Source organism: Astatotilapia calliptera, chromosome 15 (genome assembly GCF_900246225.1).
Source record: "Astatotilapia calliptera chromosome 15, fAstCal1.2, whole genome shotgun sequence".
Lineage (NCBI taxonomy): Eukaryota > Metazoa > Chordata > Actinopteri > Cichliformes > Cichlidae > Astatotilapia > Astatotilapia calliptera.
Genome location: NC_039316.1, coordinates 14,035,272 through 14,054,994, shown reverse-complemented (window position 1 = coordinate 14,054,994; position 19,723 = coordinate 14,035,272). Strand labels below are relative to the sequence as shown.

Here is a 19,723-nt window from a genome sequence, read left to right as displayed (position 1 = left end):
ACCTGTTGTACTTCAGCTTTTGAAGCCTCAGTATTCATACTTTGGCTGCCACCAGAGTGGTTAGTGGGCTTTGTTAGAAGGCTGCATGCATAAATTGTATGCAGAAAATTGAACATACACATACCCGCTAATTAGTGCTAAGAAACAGACTGATAAAATTATGAAAGATTAATAAAATAACTTAATTTTGTTCATCAAAACTGACACACAAACGTCTTGGACCACAAAGCAGGCCGTATTATTTGTTCCACAATAATGTCAAGAGGTCCAGTTTCTTGTTGGGAGGTTGGTCAACATGGTCAACTCAAATGGATGGAGTTAACTTATAATACACAAAACTGTTGTCTGTCTGTCCGTAAACTCTTGCTACGTGATCAAACTCGGCACATAAGCACACTATTATTTGGTTCAAAATCTCTTAGCAAGTTGCCACTCGTTTGTGCACCCAGTTCTTGTTCTTTTGTTTGTTTGTTTTCCAAGTGATTAAAATTTTATGCTGTACCCCAGCAGAGACGGCACACTAATCATTGATGAGCTTGAGCTCCTGAAGCCTCATAGCTATACAAGGTATTATGATGTTGTCATGTTGCCCATAGCAGCCAGTGGGCTAAAATTACTCACTTGTGGCATTTATGGTCTTATCACTTTAATTTTATATCATTTATTTTGATAGTAAGCTGTAGTTTATATCTACAAAAAATATTGTAGCATTGTCATGTACTAAAAAGAAATAGTGTGGAGTCTATAGGAATTGACGTGCTCTTAGAGCCAGCAGCAAATGGCCAGTAGAGGAACTGCAGTTTTTGGCACGTTAAACTTTGCGTTTTTTTTTTTAGCCACTTACTCATGACTTGAGCTTAAATCACTTTTCACTGGATGAACAAAAGACAAAATATGTCAAAATTAAGTCAACTTGGAGCACCATAGGAGGATTTAGTATAAAAACATTCTTTATGTTTACTTTTCAACATCCACCACCCACATTACTTAGTGCTTTGTTCCTTCTCTTTCATTATACTTCTTAGATAAAAAAGTTTTATGATTTAAGCTAAAGGTGGAACTGCTTGGGCAGCACAGGAACAGGCAGGTGCTGTACTGCTCAAACCTTCCAATACCCAAAAAAGGTGCGACTAAGCTGGGAGCATGATGCGTATTTCCATGATATTTAGCCAGCAAACTGTATTGTATTGCTTCATAAACAACCCCATGTGGGATTTTTGAGCTAAAATGCCACATACCTGTGCTACAACTGCACCCTCTCCATCTGATACACATAGAGAGATCTCAAAGCACTCTTACAACTATGCTGTTTTCTTCAAAAAGTTTAATTTGCATAATTATTTACAACAGATGGTTGATAGCAGTACTGAGAAGAGGCAAAGTATACTGAACCACATTGATAAGCAGGGAAATAATAAAATGATATAAACTGTTGAAACTGTTTCGAAACCTTGCATTTATAAAAGAAAGTTTACAAGTCATTTATAGATAAACAAAAGTCTAGAAATGAAATATTCAGCTTAAATTAATCCTACAAACACAAACTGATCTGTAGAATGCTGTAATACTGACCAGCAATGAAACACTAAATAATACATTCATTTTCACTATCCTGCATGCTATCTGAAGAGCTTATAAAATAATGTTGACAAAGAAACATTAAACAACAAAAATATGGTCAAGAGTGGAAAATAGTTCCATTTAAATTAGGCATATATTATATATATTTATATATGTATATTTCTGTACAAATACTGAATATTTGGCATTATATTTATCCTCATTATTGATATATCTAACAATTTCAAAATAGTTTTAAGCTAACCACAAACCTTTTTATGCTATGAAATTTTTCTCATGTCACTTTCCAAAAACCCATGAGAGGCCTTTTTAAAAAAAATGTTTTCTACCCACAGCCACAATACAAGACATTTCTCCACCAAAGGCAAACAAAAGTGACTGTTCTCTCTCCTCATAAAACATGAGACACTAAAAAAAGAAACAAACAAACAACATAAATGTAAAGAAACTCAACAAAACAAAACCCTATTAGGACAATGTACAAATTTGAAAGTGTCTATATTTAGAGCTGATCAGATGATTTATTATGACTCATACCCATAATACAGATGGGCACTGAGGTTACACTGAAATGAGCAATAAAAACAACCTGAATGACATAAGAGGAAATACGTAACCTTTAAGGCTGCCTTAGACATTCATTATTAGACTGTTTAAGAGAGTTTGATGAAAAGCACGGTACCACTCTCAAGTTTGTAGAACAGCTCAGTCACTATAGAGGAAAACAGGACAACATCCTCCTAGTTTTCTCACTGATTGCGTTGATTCTTTTTTTGTATTTGGAGATTGACTACAAGAAGTTGCACTCTTACTCACAACTGACCGCAAGGTGATTGCCTGGCGGGAGGCAGCCAGTCTCCAAACAGCTGCAATTTGACTCAGACTGATTGTCAGATGGATTGGGGAGGGTTTGCAAACAATTGATGTGAAATTTATAAATACCGAGATAAAAGGTCAGTCTACACCACTGAGTTAACTCGACTCCCCTGGTTGCATTCTGATTCTGCTCTTATATAAATGCAAGGTTGTTGAGCACCTATATCACTTTGGATTTAAATCAATGTTCTGAGTGATCTCTGAATGAATCAGTTTTAGCTATTTCGTTGCAGTTGCAGATAGGTAGCATGAAGGTAGCAGATAGCTTATCTTAGCATAAAGACTGTGGGGAACAGACAATCCGTGTCTCTCTAAAGGTCATAAAATCTTAATGCAAGCACCCCTAAAGACATCTTGTCATATTCCAAACCAACATAGCAAATATTTGTAGTTTGATGTTTTAGTCTATTTTTTCACATGCACAGATTCTTTCCTCTGTTTCGAGTCTATGTGGTCAAGCTAAGCAACTGCTCGCATCTTCAAAGGAGACACGAATGAAAGTGGTAAGGTCAACTTTTCTACATTAAAGTGTATTTCCTCAGTGTCAGGCCGGTTGCTGCTGAACCGAAACCCCTACGACTTCCCACAGATGTGTCAAAAAATCTAAAGAAGATAATGAAAAGTTATCCCTAATATTTAAATAAGGCTTATTGCTTGAAGAGCAGACACACTCTCACACGTGGGAGCATGACGTGAAACGTGCTCAACAGTGACTCGACGGTTGTTTGGCTTGCGACAACAGGGCGACGCTCTGATGTCATCGAAAGTCACGTGGTTTTACGAGAAGAGAGAGCAAGCAATAGAAAGACATCTTTGCAGTGCAACTGTATCGGAAACAAGGAGAAAAGAAAAATTGAACGATATTTTAAATGGAGTCCAAAGAGACTTTAAAGATCCCCAAGATATGAAGAAGGGCAACTCAGGGCGCTATCTTGAGGATATACAATGACACTGCTGTTGTAGTGTGTATGCGTGTGTGCATTTTGATGCTTTTGGTGTTTGCTGATTGTCAGAATAAAACAACAACCAAAAAAAAAAGTAAATAAAAAAGCAAATTCAGGAAAAATAAAAGTACAAGGAGAAGCGTTGGTTGATTCAGCACCTATACAGACTTCTCTGAGGTTTAACTTCAGGACAGCTGTTATATGATGTCAGGCTAAAATATGGAGGCTGTAAAGCATAACAGCTATCTTGAATAGCGACTAAACAGGGAAACGTGACCCCGACAAAGTAACTCTGACTCGTCATGTTCACGTGAATCTTTTTTTTAGAGCGTTGCTGAAAGTTAGTCGACTTTCTGTTTACACTATATTATTTTGAAATCAGCATGAAAGAAATCCTAAACTGAGTCATGAGGAGTGAGCTGTAAAGGATCTGGATGGCGATGACAGCGTGGTGTTTTAGCTCCTGCGGTGCACAGCTCAATGAACGTGGTGCTTTCGGCTCTCTGCGAAGGAAAGATGATCTGCACCAGGGCCTGCAAGCTCTGCCGCCCCACAGAAATACTGCTGCATAGTACACAGGCGTGACAAAGTGTTCCTGTGGAGATCACAACTACTCCTACTAAAACCATGTTTGCTAAAACACTAAACCATGAGGTAAATAGCTGTAGGTGAGCCTGCCTGTCATTGTATGAAAACACTATTGCCCTTTTGTTTTTGGCTGGTCAAGTTTTGTCAGTCTCCCGATTCTGTAGACGTAAATGCCAAGAATGGCAGAAACATCCCAAGATTACAATATCACAGCTAGGAGGAATTAAAAGAAAGACCTTATTAAATAAGTAATCTTTTATGATTAGCAGAAATGGATGTGACATACACTCTGACGTGTAGCATTTACACTGTCATATCCACTGGTTCTCTGCAATTTGTGTGTGTTTTTCATCTCATGTCATAAAAACGAGTCACTATGAATCTTTGTCAAAGAAAATGTGGAAAACAAAATAGCAAATCCTCCTTTGATACCCTCTAGACTTTATTGTGCTGAAGTTTATTACAATAGGACCTCTAAATCAGTCAAATATAAATGTAAATCCATTTGAAATTCTGCAGCCCGACCCAGCCCGGTATCCAGCCCTTGTAAAGGTATTTCAGACAAACTTGCACTCTTAGTGGTGCAGTCCTTTGCAGGTTGCAGTCTTTTTTTCCATACTTCAACCCAAAAACATTCACTCAGTCCTATGTGAATCAAACTTTAAGGCACCTGAGGATTTGTCATATACATAGTTGCCAGACTTCTAAGCCCCTCATAGCATGATGGGAAAAACTGGGAGACGTGAAAGACAAATATTATGTGTTTCATTGGAAATGGTATGCAAATGAAGGGTAAATGGTACCATGTTTACACAATAGCCCTGCATTATTCCACAATAGCACACACTTTAGCTAAATTTCTGACCATGTGTGCCGTTATTGTCACAATATATTATATTAGCATCCCTGCGACTCTTGAGGACATCTTTGTTTCTGACGTTAGCCTTCCTGACATGCAGTTGGTGCAAAAACATCCCTCCCATTCATGCCGTGTGGCCGTTACTCTGAATCCTGTTTATTTTTTTAAGCCATTCTTTTAAGGTGGCGAGTTCAGAAAGCATCAAAGTCATTTTGTAGATTTTACTCAAGCTTACTGGTTGAAAAGCCCGCAAGCAACAGTAACTCAAAGCTACAAAAGGACAACAAATAAAAATAAAAAAGCTTCTTTTCAATAGGTAGTTCTTTAAATATCATCAAGTACTACATAAGATGGTATCACAGTATTCAGTCTGTGGGAAGTAGACTTGATTTGCATGACTTTCAGTCAGGTGGAAGAGCAGCTGGATTGTTAAAATAGCCCATCAACGGTTGTCATAATTCAGAGAAACGGTCGCCAATCATTCCAAGGGCGCAACTTAGGGAGGAACCAGTGAAATAAATGAGGACTTTCATATTTCTAAACCAACAGACCAAACCTACAGACCAAAACTGAGTGAAGATGCTAGGGAAATGATATTAAAGGATGGAAATGGAGACAGCCCCCCAAGACGAAATAAATGAAGAGTGATGAACAAAATCACCACAGTTCTTAGATTTGGGGGTAATAATTGAGAATATACGTGTTCATTGAAGCGCTTAACCGTGTATTATATGCATACGGCAATGAACGCTAAGATGGTAAATTGTATGAATGATTATAAAGTAGTAAATTGTAATATTATGTGAAAAATGGACAAAATGTTCAAATGCAACCCAAGCAAGGAGGCTAAAGAAAAGGTTTCTGTGTGATAATACGGGCTGGATGAAAACTGCAGCCTGTATAGCATCAATAAATTAAAGACAGACCACACCTTTCCACCAACCAACTGCTCTGAAAACCCCAAAAAACCCAAAACAAAAACACTACAGAACGGTATGAATTAAAAAAGAAAAGCCCCAAATAAATGGATATGAATGAAAAAACGATTTCCTCTTTGAAAAGGGGAAAATAAATCTGACCAGTCAGGACGTACTGGATCCTCCCTCTTGCAATACACTAAAAGCTGTGTGTTATTATTGGCTGTAAATTGTATTGATTCCTCGGAAATTAAAGCCAAGTCCTTGTCGTCTTTTGGATGAAATTACTGTACCTTCTTCTTTGTTCTAAAGTGGGACACACAGCCTGCAGGGACATATATGCATTTAGATCAACTAAATCACTGAACTCAAATGTGGATAACAAGGAGCTGGATGGCAGATTACCTTTATTACTCAGTTTAAATGCGAAACAGTTACTTTCTATATAAATCTGCCTACTTTAAACATCCTGCTTTCATTAAATCCTATTTTACTTAATTTATAATATTCATTCATGTGTGAAGTGGCTCTACTACGATTTCAGTTTTCACAGATAAGTGTGCGCTTTTCTTTCAGCAATACTTCACACTTCTGGAATAACTGTGAACTACATTTGTGATATCGTAAATTTGATAAAAGCGTAGGAGGATGTAATTCTCTCTGTGTCTCCTGTTATTTTATCACACCCTGTTTCGTCTTTAAATCAGTCACATTAAGTAGAAAAAAAAAACGATTTGAGATGAGCAAATATACAATAAAAAAGTAAAAGGTTTGAGAGTGACTTCAGCCCTGTCCAATTTAGTTGGAATTTCATCTTATTTTTATATTTATTTATTTATTTTTTGCATCATCGGAGGCTGTACATTCACGACTGTTTTGGTTAAGGCCATCTGGTAAGGTAGGGTCTTCTAGCACTGATGTACACCCACAATCCCTCACAACAAGCATGTTTCACTGCCTCCCAGAAGTACTGATGGTACACAGACTGCTCTCCCCTACTGAGTGCCATTCCTGTGGCCATAACAACATTCGTATTCATTAGTTGGGGTTCAGATTGGCAAATGAGGATGAATGGGCTTGCATCGCAGGTGTCAGAGAGTATAAAATATGGACGCGTATTATTATGTACTTTCAGCTATAGCAGTATGCCCTTGGCTCAAGGCGGGCATACGGTATTAGATTTTAGCTTGAGGTTGGTGGAATGTCAAAGCCTGTAATCTCTCCCATGCGATAAACAGATATCCCTGACCTCTTTGCAGTTTCGAAAGGAACTTAAGCCATCGTACCTTCTCCACATTTACATCACTGAGGGCAAGAGCATTGCAAAGATGATCGTTTCTAAAGTCACAATCTACCACAAGTCATCGGAGAGACGGTGGGCACCATATTAATAAATCTCTGTTTAAAAAGTCCTTGAGTGTGTGTGTGTGTGCGTGCACATAGGACTGGGTAAAGGACAACAGTTTTAGAGTAAAAAGCAGCACCATTTACTATAGTAACTGAATATTGTTAAAGTGTCATTTGCACCTGTCTTTCCTAGACTATGTGAGCAGATCAAAATAAGAACAGAAGGGCTTTCATTATGCGCCACTTGGTAAAAAGGTCAGATGCAGTGAGTTATGAGAAATGGTTTGTTAGCTAAAGAACACCTTTTAGTCATTAGGACAGATACATTGTCAAATCAACCAACAACAGGTTTAACTAGAAATACTAAATGTTTACTGTAGATTGTGACGTTGGTCATATGATAGATACTGCAAGTAGAAGTAAAAGTGTTAGAATTACAATATTTCCTTACGCGATGGCAGTAATGCCATTAACAAGAAAAAAAAGAAACAATATGACAAAAAGGTGCAATTTCTATGACCTATAGAGTAATACTGTATGAAATTCTGTAGTAAATTTTCCATATCTGTCCTTGCAATTCAACTGCAACAATATCGCATGAGCTTCATAAACTACATTTCCCTTGGAAATACAAACATGTATATTATAAGGTGCAAAATGCATTTTTTTTTTTTTTTTTTGATACAGTCACCTCTTTCGGGCCATGTAAAACTCTGTTTTGTTAATAATTCATATTTTTTCTGCAATGGAAATGCATCCAGCAGCAAATAACCTACATGTCGTAGAATTGTCTAGTCTTGATGAACATGAATGGATGTGGAAATGATGGAGTTTTAGTCATATTTTTAGATCTCAGTCAGCAACACTGGGCAGCAGCTGCAGCATGCCTGATTAAACATGGAAAGGTATTGTTGGATCGATATGAAGGGTCCCAAACACCCTATCAAAACTTTTGTTACTCTCCATCTATTCCGACTTCAAATTTAATGGGAAGCGTTGAAGAAATGACTTCCCCTGCATTTCTTTCAGCAGTTACAGATTTTCAGAGGCTCGTCAATCGCGCTAAGTGACATCATTATGGGAAACCACCCCCGCACAGGTTGCTTTAGCCCAAGACCACTGTTGCTGGTGAGAAAAAAGTTGCACTTTTGTGTTTTCTTTTAAATGTGGCAAGTGCTGTATAACATCACCCTCAACACAGTGCAAGAATGGGAACGATGGAAAAGTCTAGTACCCCTTTTCCACCCGCCCAGTCCAGGTGCCTAATCTTCAGCTGGTTCCGTCCATTTCCAAAGAAGCAGAGGTGCCGTAAAATTGCCTGTCCCAAAGCTGGAACCATCGGTGGCTATGGGAGGGGGCTACTGCATTAAATCCACCAATAATTGGCATATGCAATCCACAAAGGCTTTTCTGTTGCTGTGACTTCTATGATGTAGTGGCCGTTTTTTCAGACCTGTCAAAATGTGGGCTGGTTCTCAAAAGGCACCGAGGCAGAACTGGCACTGGCACTGTATAAGTGGAAAAGAGGTATAAGAAAATGCTGGTGTGGAAAATAAAAAAAAACAGTGATGTGGTGTAGTAAGGATGAATGTTTGTTTTAGGCTTTATAAACTAATCGTCATGGTGCAGAACTCGTGGGGGCGAAAAAAAAAATCCCCTGTGGTCTTAAAACTACACTAAGCAAATTTCTGTTTTAGCCGCTCCAAGTGGCAGAAATGTAACTGATTTTAATTTTTTTTTTTTGCTGTTGTTGTTCTTATTTTAAATATCCACATCCGTGCATAAACACAATACTGTCATCACCAATTCAGCTGGCCCAAGATCATCATTAGCCAAACAAATGACCAAAAAAACAAGAGGGAAATGATCTGTTGTCCAGTTTTTACTGTTCTGGAGACACTTTTGGTTTCTACAGGTGAAATATTTGCTTAGTGTAGATTCAGTAGAGACAACCCAGGGTATTACAACAGATGGAAACATGAATGAGCAGCGACAATAGTTGACAGCACAAGGGGGCTGAATGTGGCGCCACGTGCTGGTGTCGAGTGGAGGTGCACGAGGGGAGCTGAGGATGAATCCGTGGACCTCAAAGCCGCGTCTGGGCTTCAGGGATGTAGATCTCGATGCTGTCTGCCCTCTCTGTGGCCGAGTTCTGTCTGAAAGAAGCTGCTCTTTTGGCAGCCATGAGGCGTCTGCGGGCTTCCTGTCGCTGGCGGTCCTGAAGGTCCAGAGAGCGTTCCCGCATCACACCGCCACGCCCCTTGGCTGACCTTTTTGGCAGAGGGGGTGGCCACTTCCGCTCCTTAAGACACAGAATGACATAACAACTGGAAGTTGGTTCACAGTAGGCTTCTTAATATGTACTAAACAAGATAACAGCCCAGTAACTGATATTTATTATGGTATTTTCTGCTGGGACGTGGAAGTAAACTGTGCAAAGAAAACAGAAAAAAAATCAGATTATAAATAAAAAAACAACCCAAAACATGAAAATGTATACTTTTTATTTAGTTTGCTTGTTGTACGTGATTGCATTATGGAAAAACACAAAGGGGTTTCTTATTGAGCTCAGAGCAAGAACTTGTAATTGAGCGTTATGAGGAAAAGTTAATATTAACTAGCAGATAAAAGACTGCCACAGTGGACAAATGTAGAATGAAATTGGGCAGAGATGATAAATGTTGATTAATATGGGGCCAATTAATTAAATGCTTAAAGCACCTTTATTCACTATGAAGACTTGATTTCGGGCTAAATTTGGCTTTAATATATAGACTCTTGATATCTGAGCAAATTTAAATTGGAAAGAGTCCGGTATCACAGCGTGTTGTCTAACTCGAGAAGAGAAGTCGTTTACACCAACAGCATTGGCTACAAAATGAAAATTCATCAGCAGAATTACTCATTAATTACTCACTGCTGCTGGATGCTTAAAAATGCAAAAATCTGCCTCTTGCGGTCCATAAGCTGCACAAATACACAAAATCTGGAAACTCATACTGATTGTGTCATCGAAAATCTTCACCTTTGAACATTTAATCGCACTGATACACAGTCTGATTGCAGGGTGAACTTTTTGCGGCTGTTTGGGAAGCCGGTGTTGGTTTAAATGGAGCCTGCCTCGAAGGTGAAAAGGCAGAGCATCTGTGTCACCGCTAGGGTTCGGCGTCATAGAGATTGCAACGTGTCTATTAACTGCTGGAGGTAAACAACTCCTCGCAAGCATGAAGATAATTATCCAAGTGCCCTGAAGGATGCTGTCGATCTCTAAAAACACATTACCATTTAAATGTGCTTCCAAATGCGGCTCTTTCGTCTATGAGCGCCACTCGTGTAAGTGCGCTTTCACTTATGGTGTGGTGAAAGTGCTTTAACTGGATGGTTTAATGACTAAAATGCCTTTTATGTCACCACGATCATTATTCACGCCTTGGATTTTGTTTTGCATATTTGCTCCTGTGCTTTGTGCACCTGTCGGAGGAAAACTTTTGCTTTATGCTTGTCCGACGGTGTTAGAGCTTTCAAAATAAAAGTGGCTTTGATCTATCGTGTTCCTGAAAAAGCCAGTAACTATCCGGTGCAGATGTTGTGATAAAAAGTCAAAGTAATTTGTGTGTTTAAATGCTGTGTGAAAACTGCCTGTGATTTAGTCTGACATTAAGGAAACTCACACCAAGTGTTTTTCCCCATTAACATTAGGAGCTGATAAATTTTTCACAAGCAACTTGGATGAAATTACTAAAAGCTTAAGAGCCATTCAATTTTACTTTAACACCCTGAACCAGATACTCAGTGATAATATGAAAATGTAAGTCACTTTTAGAGGATGCCACTAGCTTTCTAATCTAACTTGTGCCGCCTCCTTTGTTATGCTTTGTAACCTCCTGCTGGTTCAGGGTCTAAAAATGGAACAGAAATGCTGTTGGTGTAGTTTCCTCTAAAGCTGAGTGAGTTCATCTGGAGCCCATTATGACTTGTTATTATAAGTGTGTGGAAGCATAGGAAAAGAGCAAATGGTTTAACCTTCTTCTCTGGGCTCTCCACCAGCTGCCACTGGTTGCTCTTGATCTGCTGCAGCTCATCAAACTTGGCAGTGACGTCATCGATGGAAAGTTGCAAAAGGTCCCAGAATCCAGCCAGGTCCTGAGATGTGGGTCTGGGCATGGCACTGGGGTCCTAAAGAGACGGAGGGGCTTATAAAGATGTGCATCAAATCCAGTGTTCAAAAGTCCACCTTCTTTCTGGGACTTGCCGTTACTCAAAGCTACACTTGAACCTCACCACTTTGACCACTGTGTGGCAGTATAGCACCAACATTGGCTCATGACCTCAGCTGGCAGTTTTTGAGAATTGTTTTTTCTCCATTATTTGCTTAAGCGATTACTGTGATAAACAAGTCGCATATGTGCAGAATGCTGAAGACACGGAAGCAAAGAGATACACTGTTACAAAATTGTTGTGTTTTTCTTTTTGTAACAGCATCGATTTTGCCTGCCTGAGTGTTTTTCCAGAGAGATTTAGTTTCTGTGTTCGGACAGTACCGTAATGTAATTATTATCTAAGAAGATTACATTTCATGTTAAAGAGAAACCTGGTACACACTGCTGCTGTATTTCTACATATATGCACATCTGGATGTTGCTTGCACATCACAGCTCACAAAATTAAGCAGATAGAGCCTCATTACTTCAGACACCACACAGAGAATGAGTGTGCGCTGACATCAAGAAAAGGTCTGTCAAGCCAAACTTCAAAAGCAAATTCAGAGCTTTTTATAGATACAAAATGCAGTTCTTCCTCCATCCAGCAGGTGAAACAGATCCATTCTCCCATTCAGACACGTCTGAAAGCTCAGGGCAATCTAAAGCTTGTCACTACCAATGTTAGACTTAATTCATCATCCTATTATCTGAGGGGAGAGAGGGAGAGAGAGTGGCCCAAAATCATCTAAAGAAGAGCAACACAGTGAGTTAAGAGACAAAAAAAAACCCCAGCAGAAGGCAGTGAGAGAGGTGATTTCAGCCACCTCCACAAGGTTTTGCATTTCATTTACATTTTTGTTTTAATTATCTACGTTTTATAAAGAGGTGATTAAGTTTCAGGCTGCCTCTTTGTGTATCTGCAGAAACATCCCCATTTACGATTCTGCAATCTTTTGATATATGCTGACTCTGTAAAGTCTGCATTAGAAAAGGTATGAGTTTCCAGCAGACGTGACATGATGGCTAAACAGTGAGACAGCGTGGCAGTCCATTACTAAAACTCTGAGTTCCCATTCAGACTGCTGTCTCTGTGCATTAATGGATAGCCTCAACACAGGTGCTGCTTCCTATTGGAATTCCCCTTTCGTTTACTGCGGGGTCAATAGCTGAAGAGAGACTGCTTCGCTATCGATCTCTGTGGTCTATTTCTGGAAAGCACACAAGTGCAGCGTCAGGCCAAGCGCCTTCTCAAAGCGCTGAGAAAAAGGAGCCAATCAACAAGTTTACCCCTGACCTTTTGCGTGTTTTTGTACAGCATGTTGAAACAGGGATTTTGTCTGAAAGACATGCAGTACTCACCAGATTCTGCTGGCATAGCCAGTAAAACTGCTGAAACTTTTGAGACATTAATAACTGAGCACTCCCAACTGCACTTCGGATTTTTCCTAGGACTGGACACGTACACAAGCACAGAGAGAGGGAGAAAGAGAGAGTGCTTTATTACAGACAGCTTGGCAAAAGCCAACATGGTGAGCAATATCTTTCGGTCATTCACAAGAATCCAATCTGCTCACAAAATGCCTGTCACGATTCAGTATTCTCATTTTCAATGACAGCTATTACTGAGAATGTTCGGCTTGGCTATACTGCTATAAAGTCTGCAAAAAGAACATTCAAAGAGTAAATGTCATGAAAGCATTGAAATCCCGCAACAAAAGCACTGGATTTGACAAAAGTGTCCTTTCCATCAGTACACTCACTCTCCTCTGACAGGTCATGCTCCTCTGCCTCTGCCTCCATCTCTTTGCACCATGCCTCCAACCGCTTGGTCTCGTTGTGAAGGAGCTGCATAAACCAGCTGCCGTCCCTGCGGAGGGGGGTTACTCGGCCTGTGTCGGTGCTCTCCAGGCTGGGTTCAACCAGCCAGGGTTCAGGCTGCGGGCTGGGTGGCCCACTGGAAGGCCGGTAGTCCTCCCTGTAACTGAAAAGGCCCTGTGTGCGCACCGTACGGATCGCTCCATACTGTGTTGGCGTGCTGGGCTCAGAGTGGCGGCCGAAGGCACCACCGAACTGCAAACCTTTATCCTCCATGGAGGGAAATCCCTCCAACTCCATGTCTGCTTGCACTGCAGTGGTCACACTGTTGGAGCGCTTGAACCTCCCATGCCTACCAGGAACACAATGAAATGTAAAGACTCTAACTGAGATTTTAAAAAATGCACTGTGACACTTTCCTTCATCTCTGCTACATACCGTTTTTTATCCTCCACCTGGATCCCTATAGAATGGAACTGAGGAAGGCCTTTAGTGTCAGTCTCAGAGTCTGTCACAGTTTCCACCTGATAAATGCAACAAGAGAACACTGAAATTTACAGACACGCCAAAGTACAGATGCACATTTTTAGCACCTAAAAGAAGTTTGACATTGAGATGTTTGTTACATACTGCCAAGTATAAAAAAACCCAACTTACGTGTAAGAGTAGCTTTACATTATCATTGATTGATCGGCTGATTCAGATCTGCAGTTTTCTATTTACCACACTGAGCTTGATGGCATTGACTCAGTGTAAGCCTGACTTAAGAGTCATTTTACACAATCTAAATGTCAGGTGTGTTGTGGGATTTGGTATATCTCTGGCCTACAAAACACCTGCCACGCCATGACTTTCTTGCCATATTTGACCCACACAACATTTGCCAGAACTGTAACTGAGTCATAAATGCCATAAAAGTGCCATAAGTAGAACTTAGAGCTCAAATGTGCCTAATTTCTGATACAAAAAGCACCATAGGGATATATATGACCTGTTTGTAATTACAGTACATGATCTATGTGATAAAATTGGTTACCCCTAGAAATTTGCACAGGTCCCAGAAAAAGTTGAATTTTATCCAGGAGTTTGGCACTTCTTGAGCAACAAACTATGCAATAGAAAATCATCTAGTTTACATTAGAGTCCTGGTAGACACATTTTCATAGAAAATATGTGGAAATGCCCACAGGTCCAAAATAAATACAGTCTGCAAAGGAATTCTTGCAATGGAGTGGAATGTGGACACTTGCCTTCAGGGCTAGCTAAGCCAGACAGTACATAAAACAGAGACCTTCTTTATCTCACAGCAGACCTCCTTGTTTAAGCAGTAACATGATGGGAGCTACCTCAGCTGGTAGTGAAGGTGTGTTCAAGAGGTGAAAAACATAAATCACCAATTTATCCTTGCTGCTGGGTTCTTTTAATAAGCCCTCGGTAGTCTTGACATATGTAAAGGTCAACAAGACTCCATAGCCATGCACATTTGGGTATTAGTCACAATGAAAGAAAAATGACACATTGAACTAGTGCGGACACTTGTAGTTTGTCAGTTCAGCATTTTAATTTCTCTGTGCCCAGAGATGTATTAAAAAAGATCAGTTATTTATACATTTTGACAAAAATCATAGAAGCCAAAATGCCATCGTAATTTTCATTCTCTGAATCATGACCCAAGTTTATACGATTAAGAGCAAAGAGTGGAGATTATACTGAATGTCTGATTCACATTGGCGATCTGTTTATCAAAATGAGAAGTAGCCTTTCAGCCAGGACAGAACAAAAGAAGACAAATGGGACCTTCCTGGCACTTGGTGTAATCAGGGGAGTGGAGGGAGGTGGGGTTTAGCAATAGAGGCGAAAGAGGAAGTGAGTGGCCCGCGGTTATGTTGTTACCTGTATCCCAATAGAGGAACGTGGGGTTTTGAGGTACTCCTCAGCCTTGGACACCAGCACTGCTTTGTCGCATGTCTGGACCGAGGTGTGGCTGCCTAACGATGCATGCCTCTTGCTTGCTGCTGACTCCATGGCCATGGTAACCGCCTTGGTGCTGTCCAGGCTGTCCATGGAGCTGTAGATGGGACGGCCGAGACTGTCTGTGGTCCACAGACCACCCCGTGGATGCCTGCCCTCATGGTAGGCATCTTGGGTGGACTCTGTACTGCTCTGGGCTGTTACAGAGATAAGAGGCTTGGTGGTGGTGCGCGGGGGCACAGGAGGTGGAGTCTTCTTGTAACTGGGAGGATATGATACCGCTGGATAGCACAAGCAAGATGAGAGGACGAGGACAAGGCAAGACAAGGGTAGAGGATAAAAACAAAAAATAACATGAGAATGATAAATGTGGCCAAAGCTGACGAGTGTGTGATAGAGAAGCTTCATAGCTTGATGAGAGATTAGGCATTAGGGCACTTAAAGGGAGGGAAATGTCATTAAGGTAGAAAGCATCAGCAGCTTTGTAATATGTCTGTGTTTATTGGAAAGTACAATGAAGGATTATGGGAAGATTTTTGGTCTTTCAAGTGCAAATGAGAATTTGATGGTAATCCATCCAGATGGACCTCACTGCAGAATTGGAAACATACCAATTTCACTTGCTTTGCAAAGGCATATTAAAACACCTAAGATTTAGTTGTTCAGCATAGAAATTTTGATGCCATTCAATTTGTAGGAAAATAGTCTTGGCAGAAAAAGCATAGTTCAATTTAGTTAAATATATATAATATCCTCTTTCAAGTATGATCTCCATGGTAAATGTAGATACTATCGATTTGTTTGCATATATACATTTTACATTTTATTAATTGGATGCTCTGGTTTTTGTTTTAGTAATACAATTCAAGTAGAAGTACTATGAAACTCCCTACAGTTACCTACTTTAGCCTGACTGGATCTATTAGTGAAATCTTTCTTTAATTATATATTGTTTTATACATACCAGAGAGTAATCATGTTCCTTAATTTTATAATGGCATCTATCTGTAAAACCCTAGTTAATTAAAGCCTAAATCCAAAGGTTGCTCCATAAATTAAGCTTGAGTTTAATGGGCCCTCGAAACTGGTATTTTTTTTTACCACCAAACAAAGCCCTAAATCAACCACTGACTAGATTAAGACTGAGAAAATCACAGCTTGAATAATTATAAGCTATATTGAGAAAAAGCCATTGTGCCCCATTTGAAGCATCACTCATTCACCTCTGCAGCGCTTTTGATGCACTTGGAACATCTCCCACTCAGGCACACATAGAAAAATATGCTAGTCTTCAGTAGCATACTGCAGGAATTTCATAGCAAGCTTCAGATGTTGACTCTACACTGACATAGAAAGGTGCAGACTGTTTCTAACATAGCAAAATTACACAATCAACTTTTGATTGCAGGTAATTACATGCAATATGTAATAAAAAGCCACACTGAAACCTGTTCAACCAAACCTAGTCACAGATTTGACTTCCTTCCAACTGGAGTTCTGTAAGACACAGCAGGTGAGTACCAAAATATAAAGAGCACAGTGACTCAGACAGCATGCAACTCAAAGCTTTCTATTTTTGCATCCTGGATTTGTTTGACTTACTGAAAGAAGCTGAAAATGTCACAGATTGCTTGGTACCAGAAACAAGCTGAATGATACAAATGTCTGAATGTCTCTACTCTACTGTCTGTATTTGTTTACTGGCACAATTATGTCGCCAATGTATCATTTTCAAGTCAGTTCGTTAATTAGATTTTTAAATAAAATATTAAAGATGCTCATTGGCTGTTTATTTTTGAAGATTTCTTTTTAATCCAACAACTGAACATAACACTACATTAGAAGGAAGTTAAATAAATATAAAGTACAGATCGTTTACACAGTAGCCTTTAATAGTAAGACTATGAACTTAAATAGATCAACAGTCTTCACTAATCTCATCTATAATATCTATTATTACCAGCTAGACCAAGTCAAATGTTTAATTCTTATTTTCCTCACGATATTTTCAAAGATATGTGAAGCAAATCCCATTTTATTTCTTGTACATCAATCCTAAATGTATGTATTTATATATACAGCGCTACTACAGGTAACTTTTTGGTAAATCACTTGGGACTGTTAGGGTCCCTAGGTCGTTGACCCAGTGTTTTGTGTTTTTGGTTCTTTGATTTTGTTATTTCATTATATTCTAGCTTTGCTTTACGGGTTTTTGGATTATTCTTAGTTAAGGTTCTCTGGGTGGGGTTTGGTTAGAGTTTTAGTGTTCTGGTTTTCTGTCTGTGTAATCCTTAGTTGCTGTCTCCCCTGTCTGCCCTGGTCCCACGTCTCTGTTCCCTCTGTTGTAGTGACTGCATGTGAGTCTGTGTCTTTTGTTCAGTCTCTGTTATGTTTCCTGTTTTACTTTGAAAGTCCATGTCTCATGTTAATGTGTCTGGTTTTGCTTCCTTTGTCTCGTTAGGCCTGATTTGCCCCAGCTGTGTTTCCCTCCTGTTACTCATTCCCTGATTGCTCCCTCTGTGTATTTAAGCCCTGTGTTTCTCTGTGTCTGTGTCGTGATCTACTGTTTATTTTGCTGTGTGTTTTGTCAGTCCGCCGGTGTTAGTTTATTTTGATTTTTCCCAGTTATGTTATGTTTGAGATCAACATTAAAGCTGTTTCGGTTTAAGTTTGTCTCTGGAGTCTGCACCTTGGGTCCTATTCCTGTCTGCACACAGCCGTCACTTAACAGGGACACTGTTTGAAACATCAGCTCTTCCACATTATTTCATATGAGCAGTGTTTAAGTCAACTGGGCCAACTATTTAGCAAAAATGGGCCACTCATACAGTGGTTCAAATCTGCTGAACGGCTACCCTGCGGTACCCCTGAGCAAGGTACTGTCCCTACACACTGCTCCCCGGGCGCCCAATGGCTGCCCACTGCTTCACTGAGTGAATGGGTTAAATGCAGAGAGGAATTTCCTCAAGGGGATCAATAAAGTATACTTTCTTTCTTCTATACTGCAAAGTAGACATTTCCAATGAAACAAACTGACTTAAGACTGAATCTTGAGATCAGTTTGATTGTATAATGTAAAAATGGAACATTGCATTTAAATGTAATCAAAAGGATGAATAAATAAGTAATGCATAAACAAATAATGTAACAATCACCTCGTCATCACCTCTTCATTATCAGCTCCTGGTGGAGGGCTCCACCATGAAAAGATTCATAACAGCAAAACCCCAGTAAACATGGAAATTTAAAGAGGCTAACAAAGGTAAAGTGGGTAAAGCTAAAGCTAGCCACAGCTAAGAGCCAGTAAACAAGCTAGCAGCCTTGATAGCAGTGAAAGGAACAAGGAAAATTATGGAGACGAGGGGAAAAAGGGAAAATGCTGGATGTTGTGCTGGAATTATAAACTGCAAAAATCATGTAAGTGTCTGACATTTATTTTGTCATTTAAATCCACTGCATCTGCTTTTGGTTAGTAAGCTAAAACCTGTCAAGTAAAGGCGGATGTGCAGCAACGATCCTATAACCTACTCTCGTTTGGTGAAAGTTGTTATTTTCTACATTTTTAGTGAAGTATGGTTTAGTCACTCCTTTTGGAGTTCAAATTAAATTGATTAACTACATTGCTAGTTGAGGTCAGCTACCATAACTACCTTCTTTTATTTGTTACAGCTGTTGTGTACAGACTAGGAATCAGCGGCTAACTCACAACACAATTAGCTCTCTGGTTTGTTCTTCACATCGTGTTTCCTTCTGTTTCTTCAGCTGTATTGCAACTTCATTTCAGTTTAACTGTATTCATTTTGGAATGATTTACATTAAAAAGAAAGCATACAGTCTTGTAAGAGAGAGTCTGCCTGTCTGTAACAGAAAATATTTGCATCAATAACCTAGCACAAAAGCAAGCAATACTACTGTATATGTTGAATAATGTTCATTTTCCCAACCCTATTACAGACCTACTAAAGACAAAAAATGCTAATGCATTGAGGAAGTTGTTAGAATAAATCTGCATTTTTGTTTGTGTTACAGTCTCTAAATGCAAAAGTACATTTAAAGTTATCAAAGCTGTTAATTTTGCCCAATGGTGGTCTTCACCGAGTCTCCAACATTCTTGTAAGAGTAGGAATGACCACTGTGTTGTTTTTGAATAACCAAATAACTGAGCAATCATATAGTTTGCTGCAGATGTAATGACTGTACACCCACAACAGTGTAATGAAAAAGAAATTAGCCTGTAAGTTGAGTCAGCACTACACAGCTGTGCTGCAGTTCATTCATGTACATCATGATTGTCTGAATGAACTGACATTTGGAAACAGATTTGTTGCCCTCACATTTACAGTTATGCACTGGACAAAATTATTGAATAATTTGCTTAGGTTAACGTTGTTTAGTGAAGACATTTAATTTGCTGACTCTACTTACACTGTCACCACTTAATAGGCTTCTGAGAGTATTGTCCTACTTCAGTGTGGGGAGGGGGAATCACAACATATTGCTGTAACACCTACTGGACACCAGATGTCCCCAATGTAGACTGTACTGTACTTTCCATGTTTTCCATCTGTTAGTCTGGAAATTTTATGAATGAAATTTTACGTGTGTCTCTGACATGTACTGTAT

The 19,723-nt window shown here is 39.5% G+C and overlaps 1 protein-coding gene across 4 annotated transcripts in view; it reads right to left on the bottom strand.

Moving 5' to 3' along the window:
* Window positions 1-1,306: 1,306 nt before the first annotated feature.
* Window positions 1,307-19,723, bottom strand: part of dlgap2b (discs, large (Drosophila) homolog-associated protein 2b) — a 128,551-nt gene continuing 110,134 nt past the window's right edge. For all 4 annotated transcript variants that reach the window (XM_026193824.1, XM_026193821.1, XM_026193822.1 and 1 more), the window contains 6 exons: window positions 15,023-15,381; window positions 13,568-13,653; window positions 13,075-13,481; window positions 12,674-12,765; window positions 11,136-11,288; window positions 1,307-9,414 (listed from right to left, as the gene is read on the bottom strand). In XM_026193824.1, the coding sequence (XP_026049609.1) occupies window positions 9,199-9,414; window positions 11,136-11,288; window positions 12,674-12,765; window positions 13,075-13,481; window positions 13,568-13,653; window positions 15,023-15,381 (1,313 nt within the window). In that variant the 3' untranslated portion in view covers window positions 1,307-9,198. The remainder of the gene's footprint in view (window positions 9,415-11,135; window positions 11,289-12,673; window positions 12,766-13,074; window positions 13,482-13,567; window positions 13,654-15,022; window positions 15,382-19,723) is intronic.